The sequence below is a fragment of the Podarcis raffonei genome, chromosome 9 (assembly GCF_027172205.1).
Source record: "Podarcis raffonei isolate rPodRaf1 chromosome 9, rPodRaf1.pri, whole genome shotgun sequence".
In the NCBI taxonomy this organism is placed as follows: Eukaryota; Metazoa; Chordata; class Lepidosauria; order Squamata; family Lacertidae; genus Podarcis; species Podarcis raffonei.
Genome location: NC_070610.1, coordinates 79,884,582 through 79,909,126, shown reverse-complemented (window position 1 = coordinate 79,909,126; position 24,545 = coordinate 79,884,582). Strand labels below are relative to the sequence as shown.

General features: G+C 48.3%; 1 protein-coding gene and 1 long non-coding RNA gene across 4 annotated transcripts in view; one reads left to right on the top strand and one right to left on the bottom strand.

Moving 5' to 3' along the window:
- LOC128420616 (uncharacterized) overlaps nt 1-24,545 on the bottom strand; it is a 393,346-nt gene that overhangs the window by 107,068 nt on the left and 261,733 nt on the right. The window lies entirely within an intron of this gene.
- EXOC6B (exocyst complex component 6B) overlaps nt 1-24,545 on the top strand; it is a 208,320-nt gene that overhangs the window by 14,628 nt on the left and 169,147 nt on the right. For all 3 annotated transcript variants that reach the window (XM_053402250.1, XM_053402249.1, XM_053402248.1), the window contains exons 2-6: nt 13,281-13,446; nt 15,191-15,238; nt 16,401-16,491; nt 16,595-16,640; nt 20,258-20,462. In XM_053402250.1, the coding sequence (XP_053258225.1) occupies nt 13,281-13,446; nt 15,191-15,238; nt 16,401-16,491; nt 16,595-16,640; nt 20,258-20,462 (556 nt within the window). The remainder of the gene's footprint in view (nt 1-13,280; nt 13,447-15,190; nt 15,239-16,400; nt 16,492-16,594; nt 16,641-20,257; nt 20,463-24,545) is intronic.

Sequence of the window (24,545 nt, the reverse complement as noted above, 5' to 3'; positions counted from 1 at the left end):
TGTAAGAGTTAATTTCGTGTGCACGGTGCCGTTGTGAATGACAAGTGCCTCCGCTGGCGCGGTGCGTCTTTGCTAAGCAAGTGCACAAAGTCGAAAGTCCTTTAGTGAAACAGTAGGTATACATTTCAGTAATACCTAGGTATATGTGTTTTTTGTTTTTCTAGCTTGATCAGAATTATTTATTATTTCATAACAGGTAGATAGGCGGCTTCAGCAGCGGGCGTCTGGTGCCCCCCAGAATTTGGCACCCGGGTGCCCTGCACCCCTTGTACCCTGGAGAGAGAGGGACGGCCCCTCCTATCTCAGGAGCATCATAACTGTAAGATCTTGTCTGGCCAGGGATGTCTTCCTTGCATTCCCAGAGTTGGCTCAGAGCATCTTAATTAAGAGCTGGGGCTGCTTGGTGCCCTGGCTCTGTCTACAGTTGCTGTTGGATATCCTGTTCCACTGTACCAAACATTGAGCAGGCCAGCAGGACTGCTGTGTGCATGTCTGGTCTTCGGACTCCACTTTCTGGCTCTTGAGCAGAATTCCAAGTGGCAGCTTGAACTCTGGGGGGTCTAAGTAGTTTGGCCTCTGGGTCTCTTGGAGGCGGCAGCTGCCACCTCCTGTGTCTTGCTCGCAGTCTCAATGGACAGCAGCAGTCCTGGTGCACAGCCGGCCCCAAGCCACTGCCTTTGCAGGGCTTTTTGTTGATGTCTGTACTAGACATCAGTCTCCCATTCAACCTCTGTAAGCAGCCTCTTAAAATGAGCCAGGCCAAATCTGTGCTGTTCTCTCTAATGCAATGCGGCAGCAATAAACGTGGTCACTGCTGCCCTCTGCTTAATTGTGCACGCCGAGTTTTAAGTAGAAATGTGTGAGGACTTCCCAGAGGCCTAAAACTTAACTACTTGGCCTTTTAGCGACTACGTAAATCCATGCCACTAGCTAGACTTGTTCATCAGAGTTTTTCAGCCTACTGTGAAGAGTAGTTTGAAAGAGAAAGCACAGAGGAAAAGCTTGGAGCATCTTGGTTTAGGAATGCTGGATTTCAGAAGAAAAGTGTGGCTTTGCTGCCATCTAAAGGCCAATGGATGCATTTGCTGTGAAGCTTTTCGTTTGCCAGGTCATTTGAATTTAATCAGCGGCTGAGGAAGAGCATAAACTGGAATAAACTGAATATGAAGGAGTGTTCCAGTAACTGCTTGCTAGGCTTAAGAGGCACAAATTGGAGCATTGGCTTAGCAGTCACTTCTAGCTTTCCCTGACCCTGGTGTTCCCCTGTTGTCTTGAACTCCATTTTTTCTCAGGCTCAGCCCAGCATGATCCATAGTTGGGGATGACGTGGGCGCCAGGCTGGGGACGGCTGATCTGTTAGGGTCTCCAGCTTAGGGCTTTCTGCCTCCTACTGCTTGCCCCAGATGCATGACTGAAGAGTCATGTTCTGTAAAGCCTCCCTCCTCACTTTGTACATGTGTTATCCTAGGTGGATTTAGGCAAGGCCTGGAAGGAATGGGTGCTGAAAAGCACCCCAGAGCATTCCTGGTGTTCCTGTTTGGTTCTCCTCACTCTCACTGTATCTCTTGATATAAGCAACTGTGATACTCTTCTGCCTTGCCTTCCTGGAACGTGCCTGGGTGGTGGTGAGGAAGACACTGTTCTGCGAAGGGTGTGTGTGTGGTGTGTGTGTGTGTGTGTGTTTGCAGGCCAGAGTGTTGTGTGGGGAGACTGCTGCAGCAACTTGTGGCTGTTGGCTTGTGGGTTGCCCCAAGGGCCCATCGTCTCTTCTTAATATCCGTGTGAAATGGTTAGGTGAGGTTGACTGTGGTATCATTAGTGTACGCTGAGCACACACTCTTTCCACATCTGACCCTAGAAAGGCAGTGGCTGTTCTGAAGCTTAATTCAGGCAAGACAGGAGTACTAGTTTTGGATGGCATTGCATTTCCTTGGAGACCAAGGAGCGCTGCATGGATGTGCTCTTTGATCTGTTGCTCCTCCTGGATTGTCCCAGCAGTGCCCCAAAGTGCTTTTACCATTTTAGGGTGGTAGAGCAGCTGTAGCCTTTCCTAACTTGATTTTTAAAAATTTTAATGCTGTTTGCTACTCTGTAGGTGGTTTAGGTTTAGGCTTTAAAAAGCAGAGTATAAACATGTGAATCAACTGCAAATATGTATTGAAAAGGCCTTTGCAAAGAGAGCAGTCTGCTTAGACTACATGCCATGGATAACATTGGAAGCAATGAGTTTAAAATCTGGGAATTTAAAACTGGAAAGTTTCAAGCAGCTGAGGGATGCCTTAAATTGCAGATATCCCCACCCTGGGGCACGTAGCTGAAGCTGTGTCTGGTGGCAGAAGTGTTGTCTTGAGGGTCTGCTGTGATGGCAAAGCAGGCCGGGCACATGTTCAGTGCTCTGCTTCTGTGAAAAAGGCTGCTAGGATCCACACACTTTGCAGTCTTTAGGACACGGCTTGCATATGGGTACATCAAATGCTTTTATTACAGTTAAAACGTCCAGCTGCTGCCTCTTGTCCCACATCTTGGTGCTTTAATGGTGCTTCTGCAGCTCAGAAGCCTCCCTCCAATTTCTGAGGAAATGTGCTATCATTCAAGCTGCCCTCCTTGTGGGTCCGTGCCTGCTCTGAAATCTGTGCGCAGTTATGACCTGGATCTGCCCCTGACGAACGGGCTTGGCTTCCGTTTCTCTTGTGCTCAGGTCAGGGTGAGGCCTTCCAGGTCCCTTTGGAAAAACTAGCAAAATGTTGGCCGCGGTGTTGGGTGTGGAGGGGCTTAAAATGGAAGTAATTTATTCTTTGCAGCACTAGATGGCAATGTAATTTCAGAATGTCCCTTCTGTAGCTCCTTGTACCTTGCCTAGAGAACGGTTATTCCTGGCAGCGGTGTCTTGGTGCCTTTCCACATTACTTAAGCAACAGTGCTGTACTTTGCTTCTGCATGTTGCCTTGACCTAAACTCACCTGCAGTGCTGCATTCATCGTCTTGGACAGGCTTGCTTAGATCTCTCCTCTTGGGGCATCTGTGCTGACTTCCCCCATGTATGTGTTCTTTGAACAGACAAGCAGGCAATAAAGGATGCAAAATAAAGAATCAAAGAGCGCCTTGCTAAAAACACTAAAGACCGACAATGCAAAAAAGCACTGCCTTTAATGCCTTATATCTCATAGGGCTTTTCTTACATCCTCCATATGTTCTCTGGCAGGAAGGTGAACATTCTTGGCAAAGGTTCTGTACTTGCTTCGCATTCCATCGCTTGGGATTTGGTGGCCCTCTTTCTTGCATTCCTCGTTGCTGGCAGTTCCAGTGTTCTGCTAACTTGCTTAAATTAATTTGGAAGATTTATATACTCTTCCCTCCCGCCCTCCATACTGGTGATGCTGTATCATTAATCAATAGTAGTGTTTCTGCAAATTGGCGGCCGGCTCCTTAGCCGGGAGGAAGGATGCAGTCCCTATTGAGTAGAAGAACAGAGCACTCTGGTCTGCAGAAACTGTTTCCCTTCCGATCTGGGCACAGTGAGAGCTGCAGAGAAGTGATCTGGGGAAGGAGAGGGATTATGCCAGGGCTGTTGTTGAGCTGCCCTCCTTGAGCAGGCCCACACAAGGTAGCCTCCAGGCAGTGTTGCGGTTCTGGGAAGTCATGTCTTGCCCACAGTGCTATCTCGGTATCTGGGCATTGGACCATTTAAGATATTCTTGTTTGCAGTCTCTGGGGTTAAGCCAGCTGTGCCTGCTTGCCAGAGGGAGAGGGTGATCTGTACAGTCAATATGCCTTAACTAGGCTTCTGAAGGGAAGAGCCGAGCGATTGTTTTAAACATGGAGGCGTGCCAGTTTGCTTCTGGGCTACTTCAGTCTGCTGCGTGTCTTGCTGGGGCTGTAAATTGAAGGGCAAGAGGATAATTAGGGCTCATTAGCAACTTTTCCTTGTTGTGGATTTTTCTAGTTGTGGATTTTGCGGCTAAAGTTAATTCGAGTAATTAATGAAGCCTTAAATGTTTTAACAATGGCTATTACAGACGGTTCTGTCGTTTGTGGCTTATGTAGGCCAAGCTCAGGGTAACCTTATGAATAGTTCAGAAGCTCGCATCCTCTGCAGGGGACGCATTGAGGTCGTGCTGCTATGCAACTCTTCAGTGGGGCTTGATCAGGAGGTGTTCCCCGTGGATTATGCCCATGGCACTGTTCTTGTCTCTCATTCTCCCATTCCTTAATTTCCCTCTCCTCCCTCCCTTGTGCTAAGACGTCAGTCCCTTGGCACAAGCGAGGCAGCATCACCCTGTAGCAGCATGGGCAGCGTGCAACAAGGCCACTTAGGCTGCAGCCTTCACGGGTGCCCAGGGAGAAATGGCCACGTTTCAAAAGAACCAAACTCTGAAAGTTTCAGCCCTTTAGCTCTTAGAAAACTTGGGCTGGTGAGATGTGGGTGGTGATTCCTGGAAAATGCAATGGGTGCTGTAGAACTGAGGGCAAGGCAGACTTTTCAGTTGTCAGTGACAGTAATAATAATTAGCATAAGTAGCATAAAAACGGCTTTGTTTTGTGTGAGTTGACACCTGGAGGGCTGATGAATGAAGGGCTCCACCCTTCTTAGTAGCAGGACACGGTGGGCAGTTCCAGCACGCTTCCCAACCTCGCTCACCCCTCTTCCCCACTGCTTTCCACTCTGACCTTCCATCTCTTCCTCCGGTGCTCCAGTTCAAACACATGAGGATGGATCAGAAGGGAATTTTCTTCACCTGATGATTTGCTCCCTCTGGGTTCAACCAGAACCAGTGAAGGCGGTGAAGATCCTGCGTGAGTGTCTGGAGGCGGTTGGAGGATGGATGGTGGCTAACAGATTGAGGTTGAATCCTGACAAGACAGAAGTACTGTTTTTGGGGGACAGGAGGCAGGCGGGTGTGGGGGACTCCCTGGTCCTGAATGGGGTAACTGTGCCCCTGAAGGACCAGGTGCACAGCCTGGGAGTCATTTTGGACTCACAGCTGTCCATGGAGGTGCAGGTTAATTCTGTGTCCAGGGCAGCTGTTTATCAGCTCCATCTGGTATGCAGGCTGAGACCCTACCTGCCCGCAGAGTGTCTCGCCAGAGTGGTGCATGCTCTGGTTATTGCTCGCCTGGACTACTGCAATGCGCTCTCTGTGGGGCTACCTTTGAAGGTGACCCGGAAACTACAACTAATCCAGAATGCGGCAGCTAGACTGGTGACTGGGAGCGGCCGCCGAGACCACTTAACACCGGTCTTGAAAGACCTACATTGGCTCCCAGTTTCCGAGCACAATTCAAAGTGTTGGTGCTGACCTTGAAAGCCCTAAACGGCCTCAAAGGCCCAGTATACCTGAAGGAGCGTCTCCACCCCCATCTCTCAGCCTGGACACTGAGATCCAGCTCCGAGGGCCTTCTGGTGGTTCCCTCTCTGAGAGCCCTGTTTAGGGAAGCTTTTAATGTTTGATGGATTGCTGTATTTTAATATTTTGTTGGAAGCTGCCCAGAGTGGCTGGGGAAGCCCAGCCAGATGGGCAGGGTGTGTATGTATGTATGTATGCATGTATGTATAAATAAATAAATAAATAAATTTCAACGGCCACAGAACTTGGGGGCTGCTGGTAAGACGTTCTTTGCATGGCTTCCTTGAGTCATATGGAAAGATTTGTTCCGCAAGCACCTTAGGGTAGTGGAACTTGAATTGCTTCTACTCAGTTTGTGATGCCTCCTGGTTTGGATTACATAGGTTGGTGTGTATATGTGAGAGAGAGACAGAGAGGGGATTAAATGCGGATCCTTTCACCTAAATGGGTAGGTGGGTGGGCCAGATCCCACACGGTTCTGGCTGCTTCCAGCTCACGCAGGCCAGCTTTTTCCATGCTGGCTGCCCCACGGGTCTGGGGAGCCTGTGTTGTGGGCAGTGGTTCTTTGGCCACCTGCGCTGTTCCTCCTGAAGGCCTGGCCGTGCTGGAACACCATGCGAGGGAAAGCGGAAATGAGTGAAGGACACCCCAGCCGCCTCCATCTGAGCCTGCCTCTCATTAGAGCGCAACACTTTTCCCAGCGATGGCCCACACGGCACGAACACTTTCAAGCGGCTCCGAGCCCCGCTGCGGCGCACTGCTGGATGCCTCCCGTTGTGACGGCCAGTGTGTTTTGTTTACAGCGCATCATAAAGATGATTCACTCCCTCCCTTAATATCAACCAGCTTGGAGGGGCTAAAATCTCTCTCGCCTGGGTGCAGGGCTTGTTCCCATCAACCCTACACATGGTGCGAATCAACTGTCCTTCCAACTTGAAAGGGCCTGGGAGAGGCGGGCTTGCTTGCTGACGCACCGCTTTTGTTCTGGGGGGAATTGTTTCCATTGTGTCCTCAACAAGGAGGGAAGCGAAAAGTGTCGCTTGTGGCCAGTTCCCTCTCCATAGTTCTCAGTTGGGGGGATCTGTGCTGGCTGGAGCAGGGCTGGCTCGCCTGCCTTCTGGGCTGCTCCTTGCATTTCCTGGCACTCGCTGAGGCCATATGCGAGCTCCCCCACCCCCCAAAAAACCATCTTTCTCTTGTAGCCCCAGATGACAAAAGGCATGTTCCCTAATAAGAACGTTGAAACCAAAAATGCTCTCCTGTAGCTTAAATTGGAGTCATTGTTCTTTATTTCCTTTCTGATGGAGCTGGGTCTGGATTTGCTGGCACTCGGCAGCTCCAGGGTGGCTGAGTTTATTCCTTCTAATTGGCTTGGCCTTTAGCAGAGGCTTCACAGTTTCTTTTCCCTGGTCAGCCAGGGGTCCAGGCTCAAAGCCTCTGGGCATATATGGAATAGAAAATGTTAGCAGTGGAGATGGTCATCTTAGGGTTCACTGGCTGAAGCCCACACATCCTGTGGATTTTCCCTGACTGTTTGGATGAAGTTTGCATCTTACGTTCACCTAAAAATGCTATTATTCATGCGCATGCTCTGAAAGCGGCTCATTGGCGGTGTTCGAAATTGGCCAGGCGCATTTTGCACCTGGCTATTGGCCACTTGCAACCTGGTGAAGATACTTGGGCACCAGAATGGTGCCTGACATCTCCACCATCATGCATGCCTGGGGATAATTGGATCTTGCCTGTTTTCACATACTAGCAACACATCCTGTAGAGTGCTATCTGTTAGGAACCAAAAAGTCATATTGAAAAAAAAGACCTTTGAACTGTCTGGCCCCCAAATGGCAAGTAGACATTCCGTTTTGGTGACTGTAACCCTGGTTTAAAGAGCCATTTGGCACGTAGCTTATGCATCTGAGTTTCTAACACGGGCTCACGCCAATTGCTCTTTGCTTGTGTCTGCTTGCTGGCTTGTCCATTTCTACAGGCAGACTGTGTTTGCTGCAGCCGAAACTGGTTTGTATCCCATGCATGAATGTTGAGATCTGGCCTTCTTGGCCCTCCTGAGCCCCGGTGGATTGTGGGTTCCCGTAATAACCAGTTGGGCTATTGGTTTTGATAATGGCCAGTAGTAAGGTGAAGGTGAAAGATGTCAAGCGAGTGATGGGAGCCCTTTTTTCTACTTCAATTCTTTAACAATATGCTAAGAAAATCCCATAAGGAAGACTGGCAGCAAAGTCCCAAAGCAAATGCAATTCGGATTATCTGTCACTAATTGAGAACAGTACGGTTGTGGCTGCAGGTACACAGCCACAGTTTAAGTTGCACGCAGCCGGCTGACCCCAGAAAGTGAGTGCGAAGATTGTATATATTCTTTTCCCCTTTGAGGTTAGCAAAAGCAGGGGCCTGGGGTCACGGTGGTCAGTTAAAACCAGAAGATGATGCTATTGGCTATCCATTCCTCGCTATTCTCCACCAACCGCCCGCTTCCTGGCTTTGCCCCATGAAGCCCCAACAAGGCCACAACCTCCTCATCCTGTTCCCTGAGGCTGGGGTCTCTGAACCCTCCACTCTTATCACTGAGCTGTGCTGCGTAGAAGGGTCTTTTCTATTCTTGCGCCTTAGAACATTTCAGTGTGGCCAGCTGGCTTAGCAGTGGTCCTAGTAACAGCCCCCTCAACTTTCCTGGGGGTGGCTTGCCATGCCCTTCTTTCAATTGCTGTGTTGGTTTCCTGTACAGCTCAGGACCCAGCAGAAACACCTCTTCCACGGCTACTCCGCTCTTTCCTTCTGACATGTCTCCTTCAGTGATCCTCCAGCTCCACCATCTGCAGCTGTCTGAAGGTTTCCAGCTCCCTTTAGATTCTGCATTTGTTGCCCTCTGGCTGGGAACCTCCTGCCGCATCTCCTTTGTGCTCATGGATGGAGCTCTGTAGATCAATAGAGTGGCCTGTTTCATCTGGGATTGCCTGTGCTCTCTGCTCTATGAAGAACGGAGCGTTTTCCTTCCCGCTCTTGGTGCTGGGGGGGGGCAGGTTTGGGGCATCCAAACTCTTGCTGACCTCTCCCAGCCCACGCTGTGACTGTTTGCATACTTGTGCATTAAGCAAGCAGCTCGCTTTTTGTTCCACTTTATTTTTAACTTCTTCTAATAAACAAAATGCTAATGCTTTTATGTCGCTTAATGAGAAGAAAATGTCTGAAGGTTAAAAACCATCGTGGCATATTTTGCCTTTTTAAATTGAAGTCCAGGCTTTTGTTCCATTTATTAATTGAAACCAAAAAACGAGACGTTTCCGTGCCCCAGAAAGTGATCAGGCTGTCCCGGCATGTGAATTCCTGGGGTCCTCTGTTTTCCCTGCTGCCGGCTCCTCCTGCCTAAATGGATTTCAGTTGGGAGCTCCTCATTTAGGGCCAGCAAAGCGGCTAACAAGCAAAGGGGTCACATTTGGACCTGCACCTGTCAGCTGACCCTCCGGCTTAGGCAGAGTGGCAGCAGCGCATGCTCATCATACGTTCTGGTGACCAAAAGGTCCATTGGCATTCTACATGTCTTCCAAGGAGCTTTAAGTAGACTATAGAAGAGAATTACAGTGGTACTTCGGGTTACAGACGCCTCAGGTTACAGACGCTTCAGGTTACAGACTCCCCTAACCTAGAAATAGTACCTCGGGTTAAGAACTTTGCTTCAGGATGAGAACAGAAATCGCGTGGCGGTGGCAGCAGGAGGCCCCATTTGCTAAAGTGGTACCTCAGGTTAAGAACAGTTTCAGGTTAAGAATGGACCTTCAGAACGAATTAAGTTCTTAACCCGAGGTACCACTGTATGTGTCATCCATACAACCACCTGGGGGCAGGGGGAGTTGGTCTGATCCTGCACAGGGCTCCTGTGTTTGTGGCTCATGCTGCCATGTCCTGGCTCGCTCCTTGGGCTACTCCTGAAAGGGACCTGCAGTGGGTTGCATGTGAGTGATTCCCTGTAACAATAATAATAATTTATTGTTTGTTTATTTGTTTATTTGTTTTTATTTGTTTCTTCTTATTATTATTGAAGGGACGCAGGTGGCGCTGTGGGTAAAACCTCAGTGCCTAGGACTTGCCGATCGTATGGTCGGCGGTTCGAATCCCCGTGGCGGGGTGAGCTCCCGTCTTTCGGTCCCAGCTCCTGCCCACCTAGCAGTTCGAAAGCACCCCTAAGTGGAAGTAGATAAATAGGGACCGCTTACTAGCTGGAAGGTGACGCGTTTCCGTGCACTGCGCTGGTGCTGGCTCGCCAGAGCAGCTTCGTCACGCTGGCCATGTGACCGGTAGTGTCTCCGGACAGCGCTTGCCCCCGGCCTCTTAAGTGAGATAGGCGCACAACCCTAGACTCGGACACGACTGGCCTGTACGGGCAGGGGTACCTTTACCTTTACCTTTACTATTATTATTATTACCCTGCCCATCTAGCTGGGCTTCCCCAGCCACTCTGGGCTGCCTCCAACCGAATATCAAAAAGACAATACAGCATCAAACATTAAAAACTTCCCTAAACAGGGCCGCTGTGTTGCCTGACTTGTCAGCTCACAGGTCAGCAGAGCTGAGTTTAATCTGTTAATCTTGCCGGTCCAAAGGGACCAGATGCTTTGTGCGGCCCCGGCCTCTGACCTGCGCTTGGGACCCCAGCATGCTGTGAGCAGGATGCTCGGGGGGGGGGAGGGGACATGTCAGAGCTGCTTTTGCCTCCTGGTTTGTGGCTGTGTACAGTCATACCTCATGTTACATTTGCTTCAGGTTGTGTCCTGCAGCAACCCGGAAGTACTGGAAAGCGTTACTTCCAGATTTTGCCACTCGCGCATGTGCATGCACATGGCGCATGCGCTAAATGACGTTAACTGCATGCGCAGAAGTGGCGAATCGCGTCCCACACTTGCACAGATGCGGGTTACGTTATTTTCAGGTTGCGAAGGGGCCTCCGGAATGGATCCCGTTCTCAACCAGAGGTATCACTGTATATGCAATAAGACAATGCAATGTGGAATCACTTTATTTCCAGGGTTCAGATCCTAAGGCATCTGCGGAGAGAGTGCGTGGACCAGCTTTAAGAATTCATTTGGGCTTGTGCTGTGGCTGAGCAATGTGGCAGCTTTTCACAAATGTGAGGGATAGGCCCTCTCTCCATTGGCTTCCTCTCCCTTAGCCCATCTCACCCCAGTGCAAGCTTGCGATGAAGAGAGTTGTGTATTAGGACTAATCCAAGCAGTCGCTAGATGGCAGGCTCTCCTTTCTTAAAAAAAGGCACATTGCTAGTTTCAGATGAGAGTTGTAATGCACCAGGCTGCAGCCTGTGTCTAATGAAGATATACTAATATCCAGATTTATCACCTTTCATTAATTACAAGAGTGCTTGTTTTTAGTTTCCCCCTGTATAAAAAAAACAAGTTTCCTCCCTTTGTACAGGAAAATGCTGAGGTCTACATACTGTGTCTAAGACCAGATGATAAAATTTTACTACAATGTTGATGGTTTCCATTTTCATCTTCTTGTTTTATCCTCACCCTGCATCCCATCCCATATTTTCCTAACTGGCGAAAGCTAAGAATATTAGCAAAAGCAACAAAGAGGCTTACAGCACCTTACAGACTAACAAATTTTATTCAGGCATAAGCTGCCGTCCACTGGAGCCCAGACGTAGGCTCTGGCGCATTATAACCCAGGAAAGCTTGTTCCACAATGAAACTTTAAGGTGCCACAAGAATTGTTCATGTCCTTTCAGCAGAAATGTTTTATGGTAGATGATGATAAAACAAGCTATGCATATACTGTATTTTAATTTCCCCCAAACCTTTTGTGGGAGCGCGAATGTGAAATGGAGGTTCCATTTTTATGGCTTTACTACAGTGGTACCTCTGGTTACAAACGCTTCAGGTTATGAGCTCCGCTAACCAGGAAGTTGCTGCTCCTGGTTGCGAACTTTGCCCCAGGATGCGAACGGAAATCGTACGCCAGAGGCAGGCCCCATTAGCGAAAGCGCACCTCGGGATAAGGACAGTTTCAGCTTAAGAATGGACCTCCGGAACGAATGAAGTTTGTAACCAGAGGTACCACTGTATTTCTGTTAAATCTTGCACCTTTAGTCAGAAAGCTGCTTGGGGATCTGCTAGTGGTTTCTGGCTTTGCATTGTGCCGTTCAGAGTTGTATTTAGTACTGGGAGATGCAAGATAGAGTGACAATGGGACAAGTCCCCAGTACAGTGGTACCTTGGTTTAAGAACAGCTTAGTTTATGAACAACTTTAAGAACGCTGCAAACCCGGAAGTAGTTGTTTTGGTTTGTGAACTTTGCCTTGGAAGCAGAACATGTTGATTGTGTTCCATTTGAAAATTGAGTCCCCCACTGCTATGGGAAAGCACGCCTTGGTTTAAGAACGCTTTGGTTTAGGAACGGACTTCCAGAACGGATTAAGTTTGTAAACCAAGGTAAAAATCCCGGCCGGCATGGACTCTCTTGATTGTGTTCCATTTGTAAATTGAGTCCCCCGCTGCTATGGGAAAGCACGCCTTGGTTTAAGAACGCTTTGGTTTAGGAACGGACTTCCAGAACGGATTAAGTTTGTAAACCAAGGTACCACTGTAAACGCCTTGTTTAGGGTGTATTGTAATGAAGAGGGGTCTCTGTCAGGGCACTCCAATACACGTCTTTACAGAGGGTAATGCTATTAAGTTCAGTGGGACTTGCTCCCAGGTAAGTGCGCATGGGATTTGTACTGGCTGTGAGGGGAGGCAGAGGAGCAGCTGCATTTCGAACTGCAGAGAAAGCTTAAGCAGTGTCTTTAGTCAATCCTAAATCGAAACGTTGGAGTATAAGATAATAAATCAGAATTCAAGAAGAGAGCACATTTCTTCTGTTGCCTCACATTAGGGCTTGAACACCCTGTAGGGCATCCAGAGGCGTTTGCCCGGTTGTTGTTGTTTATTTATTGAATTTATATCCCGCCCTATGCAGTACCTGGAGGTCTCAGGGGAGTTGTGCAATGGGATTTCCAGTTTCTTTTCTCCGCCCTCCAACCCTCTGCATGCCCCCCATCTGCTCTAAAGCGTCCTCTAGGATTTGGGGGTGCATGTGGAGTTGCAGGGGAAGGAGAAGAACACCTGTTGCTTGAGTGGCCGCTTGCTTGTTCTGCGTCTGCTCATCGGGTACTCCTTTTCAATGTGCTTTCTTCTGGATGCTGAGACCTCGCAGTCCAGCTTTGCACCAAGGATGTTCTTGTCCGCCTACCAGCTTCTTCTCTCATCACGTTGCTGGCTCTGGATGCTGTGTTCCAGATCCTTGGACTGTTCTCCTCTTATTCTTTGGCTTCCCATCCCTCCCTTCCATGCCCTCCCATTCAGCCTTCTGCGGCTCAGCAAGCAGGTGGCAAAGTCAGCCATGCAGATGCGGTGTTGACTCTCGCTTCTTAAACGGTCCTCTGGCAGCTTCTCTTTTCTGAATGGTTGTTGCTCATAGCAGATGGAAAGATTATTTGTGAATCGCCATGTGATGACCTTAGTACTATCTCTCTGTGTGTATTTCACTCTGCTGTCATCCACCTTGATCACTGTTAGATTAAAAGCCAGGATATAAACCTTTTAAATACCAAATAAATAGCTGCAGACATTTTTTAACTAATTCGTATTTTCTTCTAAATAATTGAGACCACTTCACTCCTGTTTCTTGAGTAATTCCTTGCACTTCTGTAACGAGGGAGGTGAGGTGGGGAAAAACCCGAACGGCAGATCTTGTTGTGGTGGAAATCATACTCTTTCTCTTGCAGTAAAATCGCAAGGTGTTGCAGTGCATCCTTCCTCCCCTTCCTCCCCACCCTCAGCTCCCCTTCAGATTCCTTTAGTGAAGTTCAGTGACTGAGAGTGGATTCTGAAGGTGTCTTTCTGCCCAATCCCCTTGCGTTTCATCCAGGTCTGTCTATGATGGTGAGGAACATGGGCGCTTCATGGAGAAACTCGACGCTCGCATCCGGAATCACGACCGTGAAATCGAAAAGATGTGCAACTTCCATTACCAGGGCTTTGTGGATGCCATCACTGAATTCTTGAAAGTCAGGGCAGAAGCCCAAAAGCTCAAGGTAAGGAATGGGATCCTTCACTGTGGGCAGTGCTTAGGATTCCTGTGAAGGGGCAATGAGCTCCTTGGAGGAGGCAACAACCGCCGTGTGCTGGTCTGTAGGAGAACCGCAAGTCTAACTGCAGGCTCACTGCAGACCTATGTTGGAACAGCAGAGAATGCGCTACAATCTTGGGTTGGATGCTGGTATGCAGGATTACTGCTTGCTATTTACTCTTGAGTAATAGCTGTAGCTGCCTTAAAGTGGGGAGTAAAGTAGAACTTCGCTCTGCAAATAACACTGATCTCTGGTGTGTTTGGTGCACAAAGTGTTTTGAAGTTTTTGCCACAAGAACAAAGAGTTGCAGTTGTTTGGCTCAGGGCAGCAAACCCTTGAGCTGCAAGCTTGAGCAGGTGTTTTGGTTGAGTTGCAAATTGTGTCTCCCATGCCCAGATACAGTAGAGCATCAAAGCTCATTGATCTTGGCAGAGCCAGTGAATGGGTGGGCTTTGAAGGTCCACTATATCAGCCTGCTTAAAATGTTGCTTGGTACAAATTCTATGCCAGTGAGGTCTGTGAATTCATGCCCTGTCTGAGGAAATAGTAGGTTCCTTAGAGAGGCTTGCGAGAGTTTGGTGGCAGCTGGAGCCAGTGTGGTGTAGTGGTTAAGAGCAGTGGACTCGTAATCTGGTGAACCGGGTTCGCGTCTCCGCTCCTCCACATGCAGCTGCTGGGTGACCTTGGGCCAGTCACACTTCTCTGAAGTCTCTCAGCCCCACTCACCTCACAGAGTGCTTGTTGTGGGGGAGGAAGGGAAAGGAGAATGTGAGCCGCTTTGAGACTCCTCAAGGGGAGTGAAAGGCGGGATATCAAATCCAAACTCTTCTTTTTCTTCTTCTTCAGCTGTCAGGGGACCAACTCGCATCTTCCCATTCAGTCTAATCATAAGATGCCTGGCTTCAAGGCTGATGTACGTAACTTGACTGTTGAAGCCTCTCTCCTTGCAGCCATGCATACTTCTGAGACCAAAGGTTATTTCCTTCCACATTTTTCCTTTGGCTACCAGCACCATTGTTCAATATTGTAGCAGGCTGAGCAGCTCCTGTGTGTAGTCGGAGAAACTCAGTCCTCCCTTTGCCTCTTCAAATCGTGGGAAGCATAAGTGTTAGTTCTTCCTTTGTGTGCTGATGAATTGCCAACTCTGTTGGGATTGACATGCTAGAAGCTCCCACCTGTGGCCTGCAGTCTGTTGCAGCACTGGGTCTGGACTGGTGGCTTCCAGTTGGAGCCCCACTTCTGGGCTCACTAGGGCTCTTCAGAGGCCTATTTCACTGGCCCTCTTCCATCAGTTTTTCACACTAACCCTACGGATTTCAGCTGGCCTGTGCATGCCTTGGTAGGATGCATTTGTGTTGCTTTTGATCTCTAGGTTGCCTTGTGTGTACTCTCTGAAGCATGGGGAGGCTGAAGAGCACCTCAGGCCTTCTTCTGTGACCCTGGTGCCCAGCAAAGAGGTGTGTTGTCGGTCATGAATAAAGTGTCACAATGCTCTTGCTTTTGTTAAAACATCTCCCAATCCTTGGTGACATTTCATAACCACGCTCACTTTTCCCGGTATCTGGGATCAGTTTGCATGACAAGATTTCATGTGGGCTCGTTAAGCCAAGGAGCATCTTCCAGTTCATGCAGCCTCCTTTTCCAGCCTGACGCCCAAGACTTTCAACTAGGTGCTAATTGAAACAACGATGTGGTTTTCTCTTTGCAGAATCAAGTCACGGACACCAACAGAAAACTGCAAATGGAAAGCAAAAAAGTAAGCCCAGGGTTCTAGTGTTGGGGAGGGGGAAAAAGCATCAGGTGTGGGCTCTGGCCATTGTATTGGTGCCAGACATGTTGGGCTTGTGTGCCAGGGAAACCGTGTGACTCCCAGGTGGAAGGTCACTGTGTGCTGTGATTTCCTTGCCTGTCTTCCATTTCCCTTGCGTGCATTTTCTATGCCTCCTTGGTGAGGTCTGTGCAAGAACACCCAACATCCAGTTTTCAGACTGTGGAGCATGGGAAATGTGAGTGCAAGAGAGCCAGTATGGTGTAGTGGTTAAGAGCGGTAGCCTAGTAATCTGGGGAACCGGGTTCGTGTCTCTGCTCCTCCACATGCAGCTGCTGGGTGACCTTGGGCCAGTCACACTTCTCTCAGCCCCACTCACCCCACAGAGTGTTTGTTCTGGGGGAGGAAGGGAAAGGAGAATGTTAGCCGCTTTGAGACTCCTTAAAGGGAGTGAAAGGTGGGATATCAAATCCAAACTCTTCTTCTTCTTCTCTCTGGGAGGCCTTACAAGGAAGAGTTACTTAGCCCAGAGTGAGAAGCTCCATGGCCCAGCCCCACACTCCCCCCTCTGCTCTCATCTCTGACGTGATCCTTGCTGGTGCCCTTCCCTCTGCCACCTGCAGCTGCCTGAAGTGCATTTCCTGCTCCCTCTGCCTTTCCTCCTTTGCTGCCCTGTATGTTTGAAACGGCTTCTCATGTAGACCATACTTGCTAGCAACAGCTACAGTCCACATAGGCCAGGAATACCCTGATCCATTTTCCTCATCGTTCCTTGATCCTGAATGGATGGTTGGATGGAACAGAAGATGGTCCTGTTGCCTTTGAGCCAGTGTGGTGTAGTGGTTAAGAGCAGTGGACTCGTAATCTGGGGAACCGGGTTCGCGTCTCCGCTCCTCCACCTGCAGCTGCTGGGTGACCTTGGGCCAGTCACACTTCTTTGAAGTCTCTCAGCCCTACTCACCTCACAGAGTGTTTGTTGTGGGGGAGGAAGGGAAAGGAGATTGTGAGCCGCTTTGAGACTCCTGAAGGGGAGTGAAAGGCGGGATATCAAATCCAAACTCTTCTTCTTCTTCTTTGAGCCTTTGGTATGCAGCAAGTGATGTTGACTTGGAATGCAGTGCTAGTGGTTAAACGGAAGTTTCTTTTACAGCTGGTGGGAGCAATGGAAGAGCTGAAACAGTGCCGGCTGCAGCAGCGCAATATTTCCGCCACAGTGGATAAGCTCACGCAGTGCCTTCCTGGTGAGAGACGAAGCAAAGAGCGTCTGCATGGCTCTAGATAGGGCACCAGCACCCCATTTCTTCTCTTACTGACTTCTGTATCCTTGTGTCTCCTCTGCTCTAGTTCTGGAAATGGATAGCAAATTGAGAGAGCAAATGAAATCTAAAAGGTAAGCTCATAATGGTGGCCGGCGTGACAAATGTGACAGCGTCTGTCTGGAGGTCTTAGCTTCACTGAAACAAACGGGCGGACACCCCAAGAACGGAACAGCAAATGGCACAGCCGGCTCAAGGCATTTTGGCCTCTGAGGCCGGAAACCCAAATGCTGCTCCCGCCCTGCAACCCAGAGCAAGCCCCACTGGGCGCTCACTTCCCTCTTGCTTCAGTGGGATTGTGCCGGGGAACTTCCCAGGGGATTGTGCTCCATGACAGCCTTTGCCTCTCACTCTGCGGAACTTGGTGTCGCTTCATCCCACAGAAAGCCTGCCTCTAGGAAGCCAAAAGCAGACTGGGTCCCTTGCTGCCATGATGCATATACCGTATTTTTTGCTCTATAGGACGCACTTTTTCCCCTTCAAAAATGAAGGGGAAATGTGTGTGCGTCCTATGGAGCGAAGATGCCATAGCCCCGCGACCCTCTCCCGGCTGGAGAGGTGACACGCGGCTATGGCAGGAGCCTCTTTAGCTGCGCCACCTCTCCAGCCGGGAGAGCACGCACAGGGCTAAAGAAGCCCCCTGCGACCCTCTCCTGGCTGGAGAGGTGACGCGCAGCTATGGCAGCAGCCTCTCCGCTGCTCCCTGACCTGCTTTTTGGGGCTGGTGGTGGGCTTCCCCCTGCCAGCCCCAAAGAGCATGTCGAAAGGAACCTGAAGCCTGGAGAGCGAGAGGGGTCGGTGCGCACTGACCCCTCTCGCTCTCCAGGCTTCCAAGGTAGCCGCCTGAACGCACCTTAAACGGTACCTTGTTTTAGAGCGGGAAAACGAGGGGGGAAATTCTCCCCCTCTCTGCGCAGCGCCTCCTGCCGCTTCGCTGAAGGGGCGCTGGGCAGAGAGGAGGAGAATTTTTTCCCCTTGTTCTCCCCCCTCTAAAACAAGGTGCGTCCTATTGTCCCGTGCGTCCTATGGTGTGAAAAATATGGTACGTCATACCTTGGTTTTCAAACAGCCTAGTTCTCGAACGTTTTGGCTCCTGAACGATCGAAACCCAGAAGTGACTGTTCTGGTTTACGACCGTTCTTTTGGAAGCTGAACGTCCGATGGAGCTTCCCTGGCTTCCGATTGGCTGCGGGAACTTCCTTTGGTCCCTTTCCTCCTCCTTCAGCCGCTACAATACAGAAGGAGTAATGCCCCCACTCCTAACCTTTTTGACAATGATCTTCACAAATCACGTTCTAAATATACCCATGGCAAGTGTCTTGCATAAAACCATTGCACTGGCAGCTTTTATGTCTGGTGTTCTGTTGTGTTTTTTATATTATGTTGGAAGCTTGCCAGAGTGGCTGTAGGCGGAGTATTAGTAATAAATCATCATCATCATCATTCTCTTCCTCATCCTCATGTCTCAATGACCAAGTAGAGATGGATTTGAGGGTTTCTTCTAATAATACTGCCTTTCATTTCCCCCATTTTAAGTCTCTTTTTAATGGTCTTATTTTGCCTTCTTTCTACTGAGGCAGAGAGCGTGTGATAATTTATATCTTAATCAGTCCCCCTGTTGATATACCAGCTCCATTCTCCTCGCACCTGTGAAGCAAGCTGCAAGGGGAAATATCCCCCACCCCCCAAAAAATCTAATTTTCCCGAAAGTCGGTTTGGTTGGAGAATATTTGACTACTGTCTGACTTGCTTGGCTGTCAGTGAGATGGGAGCCTCTTTTCTCCTATGCTCAGCCAGATAGGGGTCAGGTAATTAGTTTGAAGATCTGTCTCTCTAACAGTTGAAAGATGCCTTGGACTCTCCTGCCTCTTCCTCCTGTCTTCAACAGGCCTCATCCCGGTCTTCCAAAGGGGAGAGCCGTTTTGGTCTGATGCAGCATAAACGAAGCCTCTTTAGCCTTTGTTAGTCTTTCAGGCTTTTTTGCTGCCGTTAATCCATCTCTGGACGGTGTCCCGGAAGTCCCTTGGGGTGAAAGATGGCACCACGTCGAGTTGGCCTCCAGGCTCCCCTCATGAGCGCAGGAGCCGAGGCGCCACGGCTGTTGAGAGGCTGAGCAGGGCACAGCTGGAAGGCCTGGCTTGGGAGCTGCGCTCCAAGGGGTGGCGGGTGGGTGGGTGACAGGGGCATGTTTGGGTCCACATGACCTCACTGGCTCGAGATGTCTGTCAATGGGAAGAACATTTGCTGCTCTGGCAGGCTGTCGGGGGGGCTGGGTGGCGAGCGTAGCCAAACTCCACAGGTCCCTTTGGTCATCCTTCAAACAACAGTGTCTTGAGATGAAGCAAGCCTGTCCTGCGTCTGTTCTGCTGGCCTAATGTCTGGCTACTCGTGTAACCTTTGCTTTCTCTCCAGAGGAGCTGCATTTTATTGGAAATAGCTTTACCTAAACCTCATGGCAACACAAACAGAGCCTGGATTCCTGGAGTAAACAGCACACTGACTTTTGCTCTTGATGGCCTCTACAATTTTCAGTTAAAACAACTTCCCTTTCCTCCAGTTGCACATTATGCAAACATTGTTTGGAGACAAGGACATCTGAGCAGTTCTGTGTGTGCATTTTTCAACTGGCATGCACACTTTCTGACTAGACACATTTTTAGTGGTGGGGGGTGTGAACGCCAGAGTCTCCTGACCAAACATCTTTGGCATGTGCTACATTCCTGCTGAAACCTTTTCTCAGGACCCCCAGAAACTCCACTGATTTCACCCCTGGGTTTGAAAAGTTTGGTAAGAAGCGGAATCTATTCTCTTGCCTCTTAAATAAATGCAAGCTGCTTTCCAGCTCTCTAAAGTCTCCTGGTCCTCCCACCTGCATGCACCTGTGGGCACCGATTGTCAGGACTAGCAAGCAAGGAACTGTTGCATGCCTTGGCCCAGCAGGAGAAGAACTGGGAAATTGTTGCTTTCAGAGGAAATCTCTCCAAAAAAGAATGGATCATAAATGGGCTTGTGCAGTGCTCATGTTGTAAAGGAAGTTTGTGCAAGAGAGTCCTCTTGGATTGTGTCCCCTGCTTGCAATTATTCTTTGCCCAATCATGATATGCTTCACTTGGACTCAAAATGTGTTGGCTAGAATCATTGTCCTGCCCGCTGCTAGGTTCACCTTTTGTGTCTCCTTGAATCCTTCCACTGACTTGCCTCCCCTTTTCTATGTCCAGAAACCCTCTCCCTCTTTCTGGTCCAGGATGTCAGTGCCTTTGCTCCTTCTCTCTAACTTGCAACTTTCATTTCTCTCTGGGCTCCTCCTCTGCCTCTGTAACCAAGTTCTGATAGCAAGGCTGCCGCTCTGCCTAACTTTGTACAGCTCTTGTTCCTTGGGTGGGCGATCCAAGAAGTCCCATCATGGTGGTGGGTGACAGGCCCCTCTTCACTGGCAAAGTGGGCTATATGCTAACCAGAGCCTTTTCCCAAGAAGGAGCCATGGGCACTTACACAGTTTGTCTTCCCACTTGTAGGCCGATAGACACAAGTGAGTAGGCTTGGGTGTCAGTTGAGCTATAGAAGCTGTCTGGGACCCTGGTGTTTCTCGTTTTAGAAGGCCAAAGTTTTGCCAGTTGACCACCATCTCCTGGGAAGCTGCGGAATTGAGTGATCTTCCCTGCTTCTGATGAGCGTTGGTCTTCTCTTCCAGACACTACCCTGCCCTGAAGACTCTGGAGCACCTGGAGCACCTGCACTTGCCTCAAGTGAGCCATTATCGCTTTTGCAAAGTCATGGTGGACAACATTCCAAAACTGCATGAGGAGATCAAGGAAGTTTCCATGTCCGACCTCAAAGATTTCCTGGAGAGCATCCGTAAGCACTCGGACAAAATTGGCGAGACAGCAATGAAGCAGGTGAGCTGAGCCATGAGCACTAGGCGGGTGCCATGTCAAGCAGAGTGGTCTCCTTTCGATGTTTGAAGCACCTGTGATTTGCAGATGGCCATGGATGCCACTGTGGAGCTCCGGGTTAGGAGAGGCTCCTTTTCTGTCCCTTCTGTTGCTTGTGACTGCCCCATGTCACTGGTTGGATGGGGGACTGTGGGAGCTCCTCACACTTCCATCGGCATTAGAGGCAAATATAATCCAGCCTTCCTTAGATGGAGTGTGGTCTGAACCAATGGCCAGAGAAGCTACATTTCTGACGCAAGTATTCTGAGACAGGGAATAGATAATTGGCTCTTGGTTTATTTTTGTTTAGTCGTCTTAGCCTTGTTCAACTCTCTGTGACCCCATGAACCAGAGAACGCCTTGGAAACTCTCACTTTCTTCTCAAAGCTTCTCCTTTTTTATGTCCATGGAGTTTTCTTGGCAAAATACTGGAGTGGTTTGCCAGTTTCTTCTCCAGGTGGATCACATTTAGTCTAAACTCTCGGCCATGATTTGTCCATCTTCGGTGGCCCTGCACGGCATGGCTCATAGCTTCTTGGAGTTCTTCAAGCCCCTTCGCCACGACAAGGCAATGATCCATGAAGGGGCTTCATTTATTACAGTCAAACTTTTACTAAGGGGATGGTCCCACCTTCTTAATGATTCTGAACTTCATTTACACTCACCAGTTCAGACCACTTAGTCATTTGCATAAGAAGAGTTAAACTGGGCAAGTCTTTTGGGGGACAAAAGCCAGGATCCCACTTCCTTAGCAGTAGCCCTGAACCTCTTGAGGTGGTGGCCTTAGTCTGCATGAGAATACAGGAGCTCCTCACATATTCCCCCCCCCCAAAGTTCATTTGTGGTTCCCATCAATTGGCCCTCTGCGGCATGCTGCCTGCAACCATGGAGGGAGGATCAGGACCACGGTGGCTAGGAACCATTGGTACTGGTTCCCCCCAGGAGGTCGTCTTGGACTGGTTCCTGCAAGGTTTTGCATGGTATGAATTTTCTTTGGGGTAGTCTTAGATTTTAGTCTCACCGGTGAATAGTAAGTAATAACAGCAAAGGCCCATTCTCAGGCTGCCTCCAATGTGTTAGCACTGGAAGGTGTTTTTTTTTTTAAAAATGTATTTATTTGCTTTTCTGATAACATTCCACATCAACAGAACATGAACAAAAATGATACAGCAAAGAAAAAGCTTTCCTTTCAAAGATTTCAAAGAATCGACAGAAATCAGTTTTCGTTCTCCCAGTCCTTAAAATTTTGAATATCATTAATTATAGGTACTGTTTGAAATAGAAATTGCATCTTTGGGAGTATATTCATTTTTATAGCAGAAATTTTACCCAACAGTGACAATTGCATTTTACTCCAAATTTGCAAATCTTTCCTAATTTATTTCCAAACCCGTGCGTAATTATCATTAAAGATATTGTGGTTATTCACAGTTAACTATATCCACAGATATTTTTACTTTATTTTCACTCTTTATACCACTAATTCTTTCCAAATCTTTCGTGAGTTGAGCATCCATATTTTTGACTAGCATTGTTGTTTTTTTGTTTGTTTAGTTAAAAACCTGCGAAGTTACCAAACTCCTTTATTTCTTCCAAAACCGCTGGTTTTCCAATGCCAAAACTACTTCATCTGCATATGCTTTTAACTTACTTATACCTCTTTTTGTCATTATTCCTTATCTTTTGTGTCAGTGCATCCAAAATCAAAATAAACAGCAATGGGTACAGGGGGCACCCTTGCCTGGTTCCTTTCATAACTTTGCATCCCCCAGAGATGATGTTATTTACAATAATATTTGCTCATCGTTCAGGATATATAGCTTCTATAGCCTTTAAAAATGTTTTCCCCAAATCCATTTTCCTCAGAACTAGCCCTGGAAGGTTTAATGGCCAGACTTTATACTGCCAGGATTGAGAACCTTTGGCAGAGCAGTGCTTTTGTTTCACCTGCCACTGGGCAAGTGGCAGGCCCTTCTCACAGAGTTTTGAATTTTAGTCCATACAATCATCTTACCCACATGATCACTGCTTAGACAATTTTGAAATATTAAGCAGTACGTCAGTGATTTTAAATAAGTAAGCATAAAGTAATCCAGGATGGTGCCAGCTTCAGATCCCGAGTAGAGTTGGCTCCCTGTCAGATTCTGTTGGCCATTCTGGGGTTGCAGCGCTCATCTCGCTTTACAGGCCGAGGGAGACAGCGTTTGTCTGCAAACAATTTTTCTGGGTCATGTGGCCAGCATGACTGAGCCGTTTCTGGCAAAACCAGAACAGCACATGGAAACGCCGTTTACCTTCCCGCCGGAGAGGTACCTATTTATCTGCTTGTATTTTTGGTGTGCTTTCAAACTGCTAGGTTGGCAGGAGCTGGGACCAAACAACGGGAGCTCACCCCATCGCGGGGATTGGGACCGCCAACCTTCTGATTGGCAAGCTCAAGGCTCAGTTGTTTAGACCACAGCGCCACCCGTGTCCCAAATGCTGGTCCTACTCATAATCAATTCATTCAAGTTAATGGACATGACTAATGTAGGCTCCTTAATTTCCATGGGTCTACTCTGAGTAGTACTTAGTTGAATACAACCCATAGATTCTTCCATTGTGCATTAATAACCCAGGTGTTCTCCATAGTCTCTTTTGATGGACCAGCCCACCAGAATGGCTTTCTCTATCAAAGACAGACCATGGCGATCCTTTCAAGCCCATGAAAGCTCATAAACTGTTGCAGGTATTAAAGATGTAGGAAGTGCCTTTTGTCTCTTGGAATTTAAATTGGCCTTATTAAAATGACCCGGGTTTACCTGATGCAAACAGTTAGAAGCTTGATTGTTTATGGAAATATTTAATGTTTGGCCACGAACGCAACCATGTTTCTGGAAAAGTCGCTCTGTGTTGGGCTCGTGGAAAGTACTAATAGCTTTCATTTGTCTTTTGGTGCCCGACTGGCGGGGAATGAATCCGCAAAGGCAATCCCTGTCCAGCTGAAGCTGTTTCCCGGTAACGGAGAAGCAAGAGAACACTTCGGTTTTGCCATTGTATTGTTGGCTTGTTTCTTCCAGTGGCTTTTTCATCAGTGGGTGAGCAAGCCCCCTAAAAATCTCTTGTTAACAGAATGGTTTCCCTTCTTGGCTTAGGTGATCAAGGCAAAGAAGCCCTGAATTAAGCTTCTTTTTGCTTCCTGTTGGAGAACCACACCATGAGCTGGACTCTTCATTCATTTATTCAAATTGTTAGCTAGCCACTCTTCAGTTGAAGATCTTCAACTATTGTCAAAGGCAGCTGCTGGTTGTTCACATTGCAATAACCTGAACAAGCTGTTGCCAGTGCCTAGATAGCTTTTCCCTCTAAGAAGAGATTTGCGGCACCTTAGAAGACTAGCCAGTTTTATTATGGCACAATCTTTTGCAGACTATTAGATGCATGGAGTGTGATCTTCAGTTGACCCTGGCATAAAGGAAAAAGGTGCAATCTGTGGCAATTCAGTTAGAGTTTAAATGTGTGCAAATTAACTCCTCGCAACAGCAGTAATTGATAACAAAGTCATCTTAAAATTGCTGAGTACATTAGCACCTGTAGTGATACAGAAAACTATTCTCTCTCTTCGATACAAATGAATAGAATTTCTGTTTTTATTAAGTTGCAATTTGATAGCTTCGCAGTAGAAGTTTCTGTTGAAGTTCCTGTGTTCCACAGTAGTCAGCTTAAGATCAGCAATAGGTTGACCTGGTGGTATTACAGAAATTTATTTTTGTTCTTTGCTGTTTGAATTGTACCTTGCCTTGAGATGGTTTTGTAGAAGGCAATCAATAAATTAATAAATAGGAATAGATCATTTGCACCTTCCTTCCCCAAACATTGAATCCAACCTCTCATACTGTGGTGGCTAGATTTAATTAGCCATAAGGGCCAGGAACCGAGAGGACATTTAGTTGGGCTCGTTACTTGCCAGCACCTTGCTGTGTCATCAGTCCACAGTAACTGAAATTGGTCCTCCCAAACAGGGCAAGCTTAAGATTGGAAACCTCTCTAGGTACTGCCTTATCCATA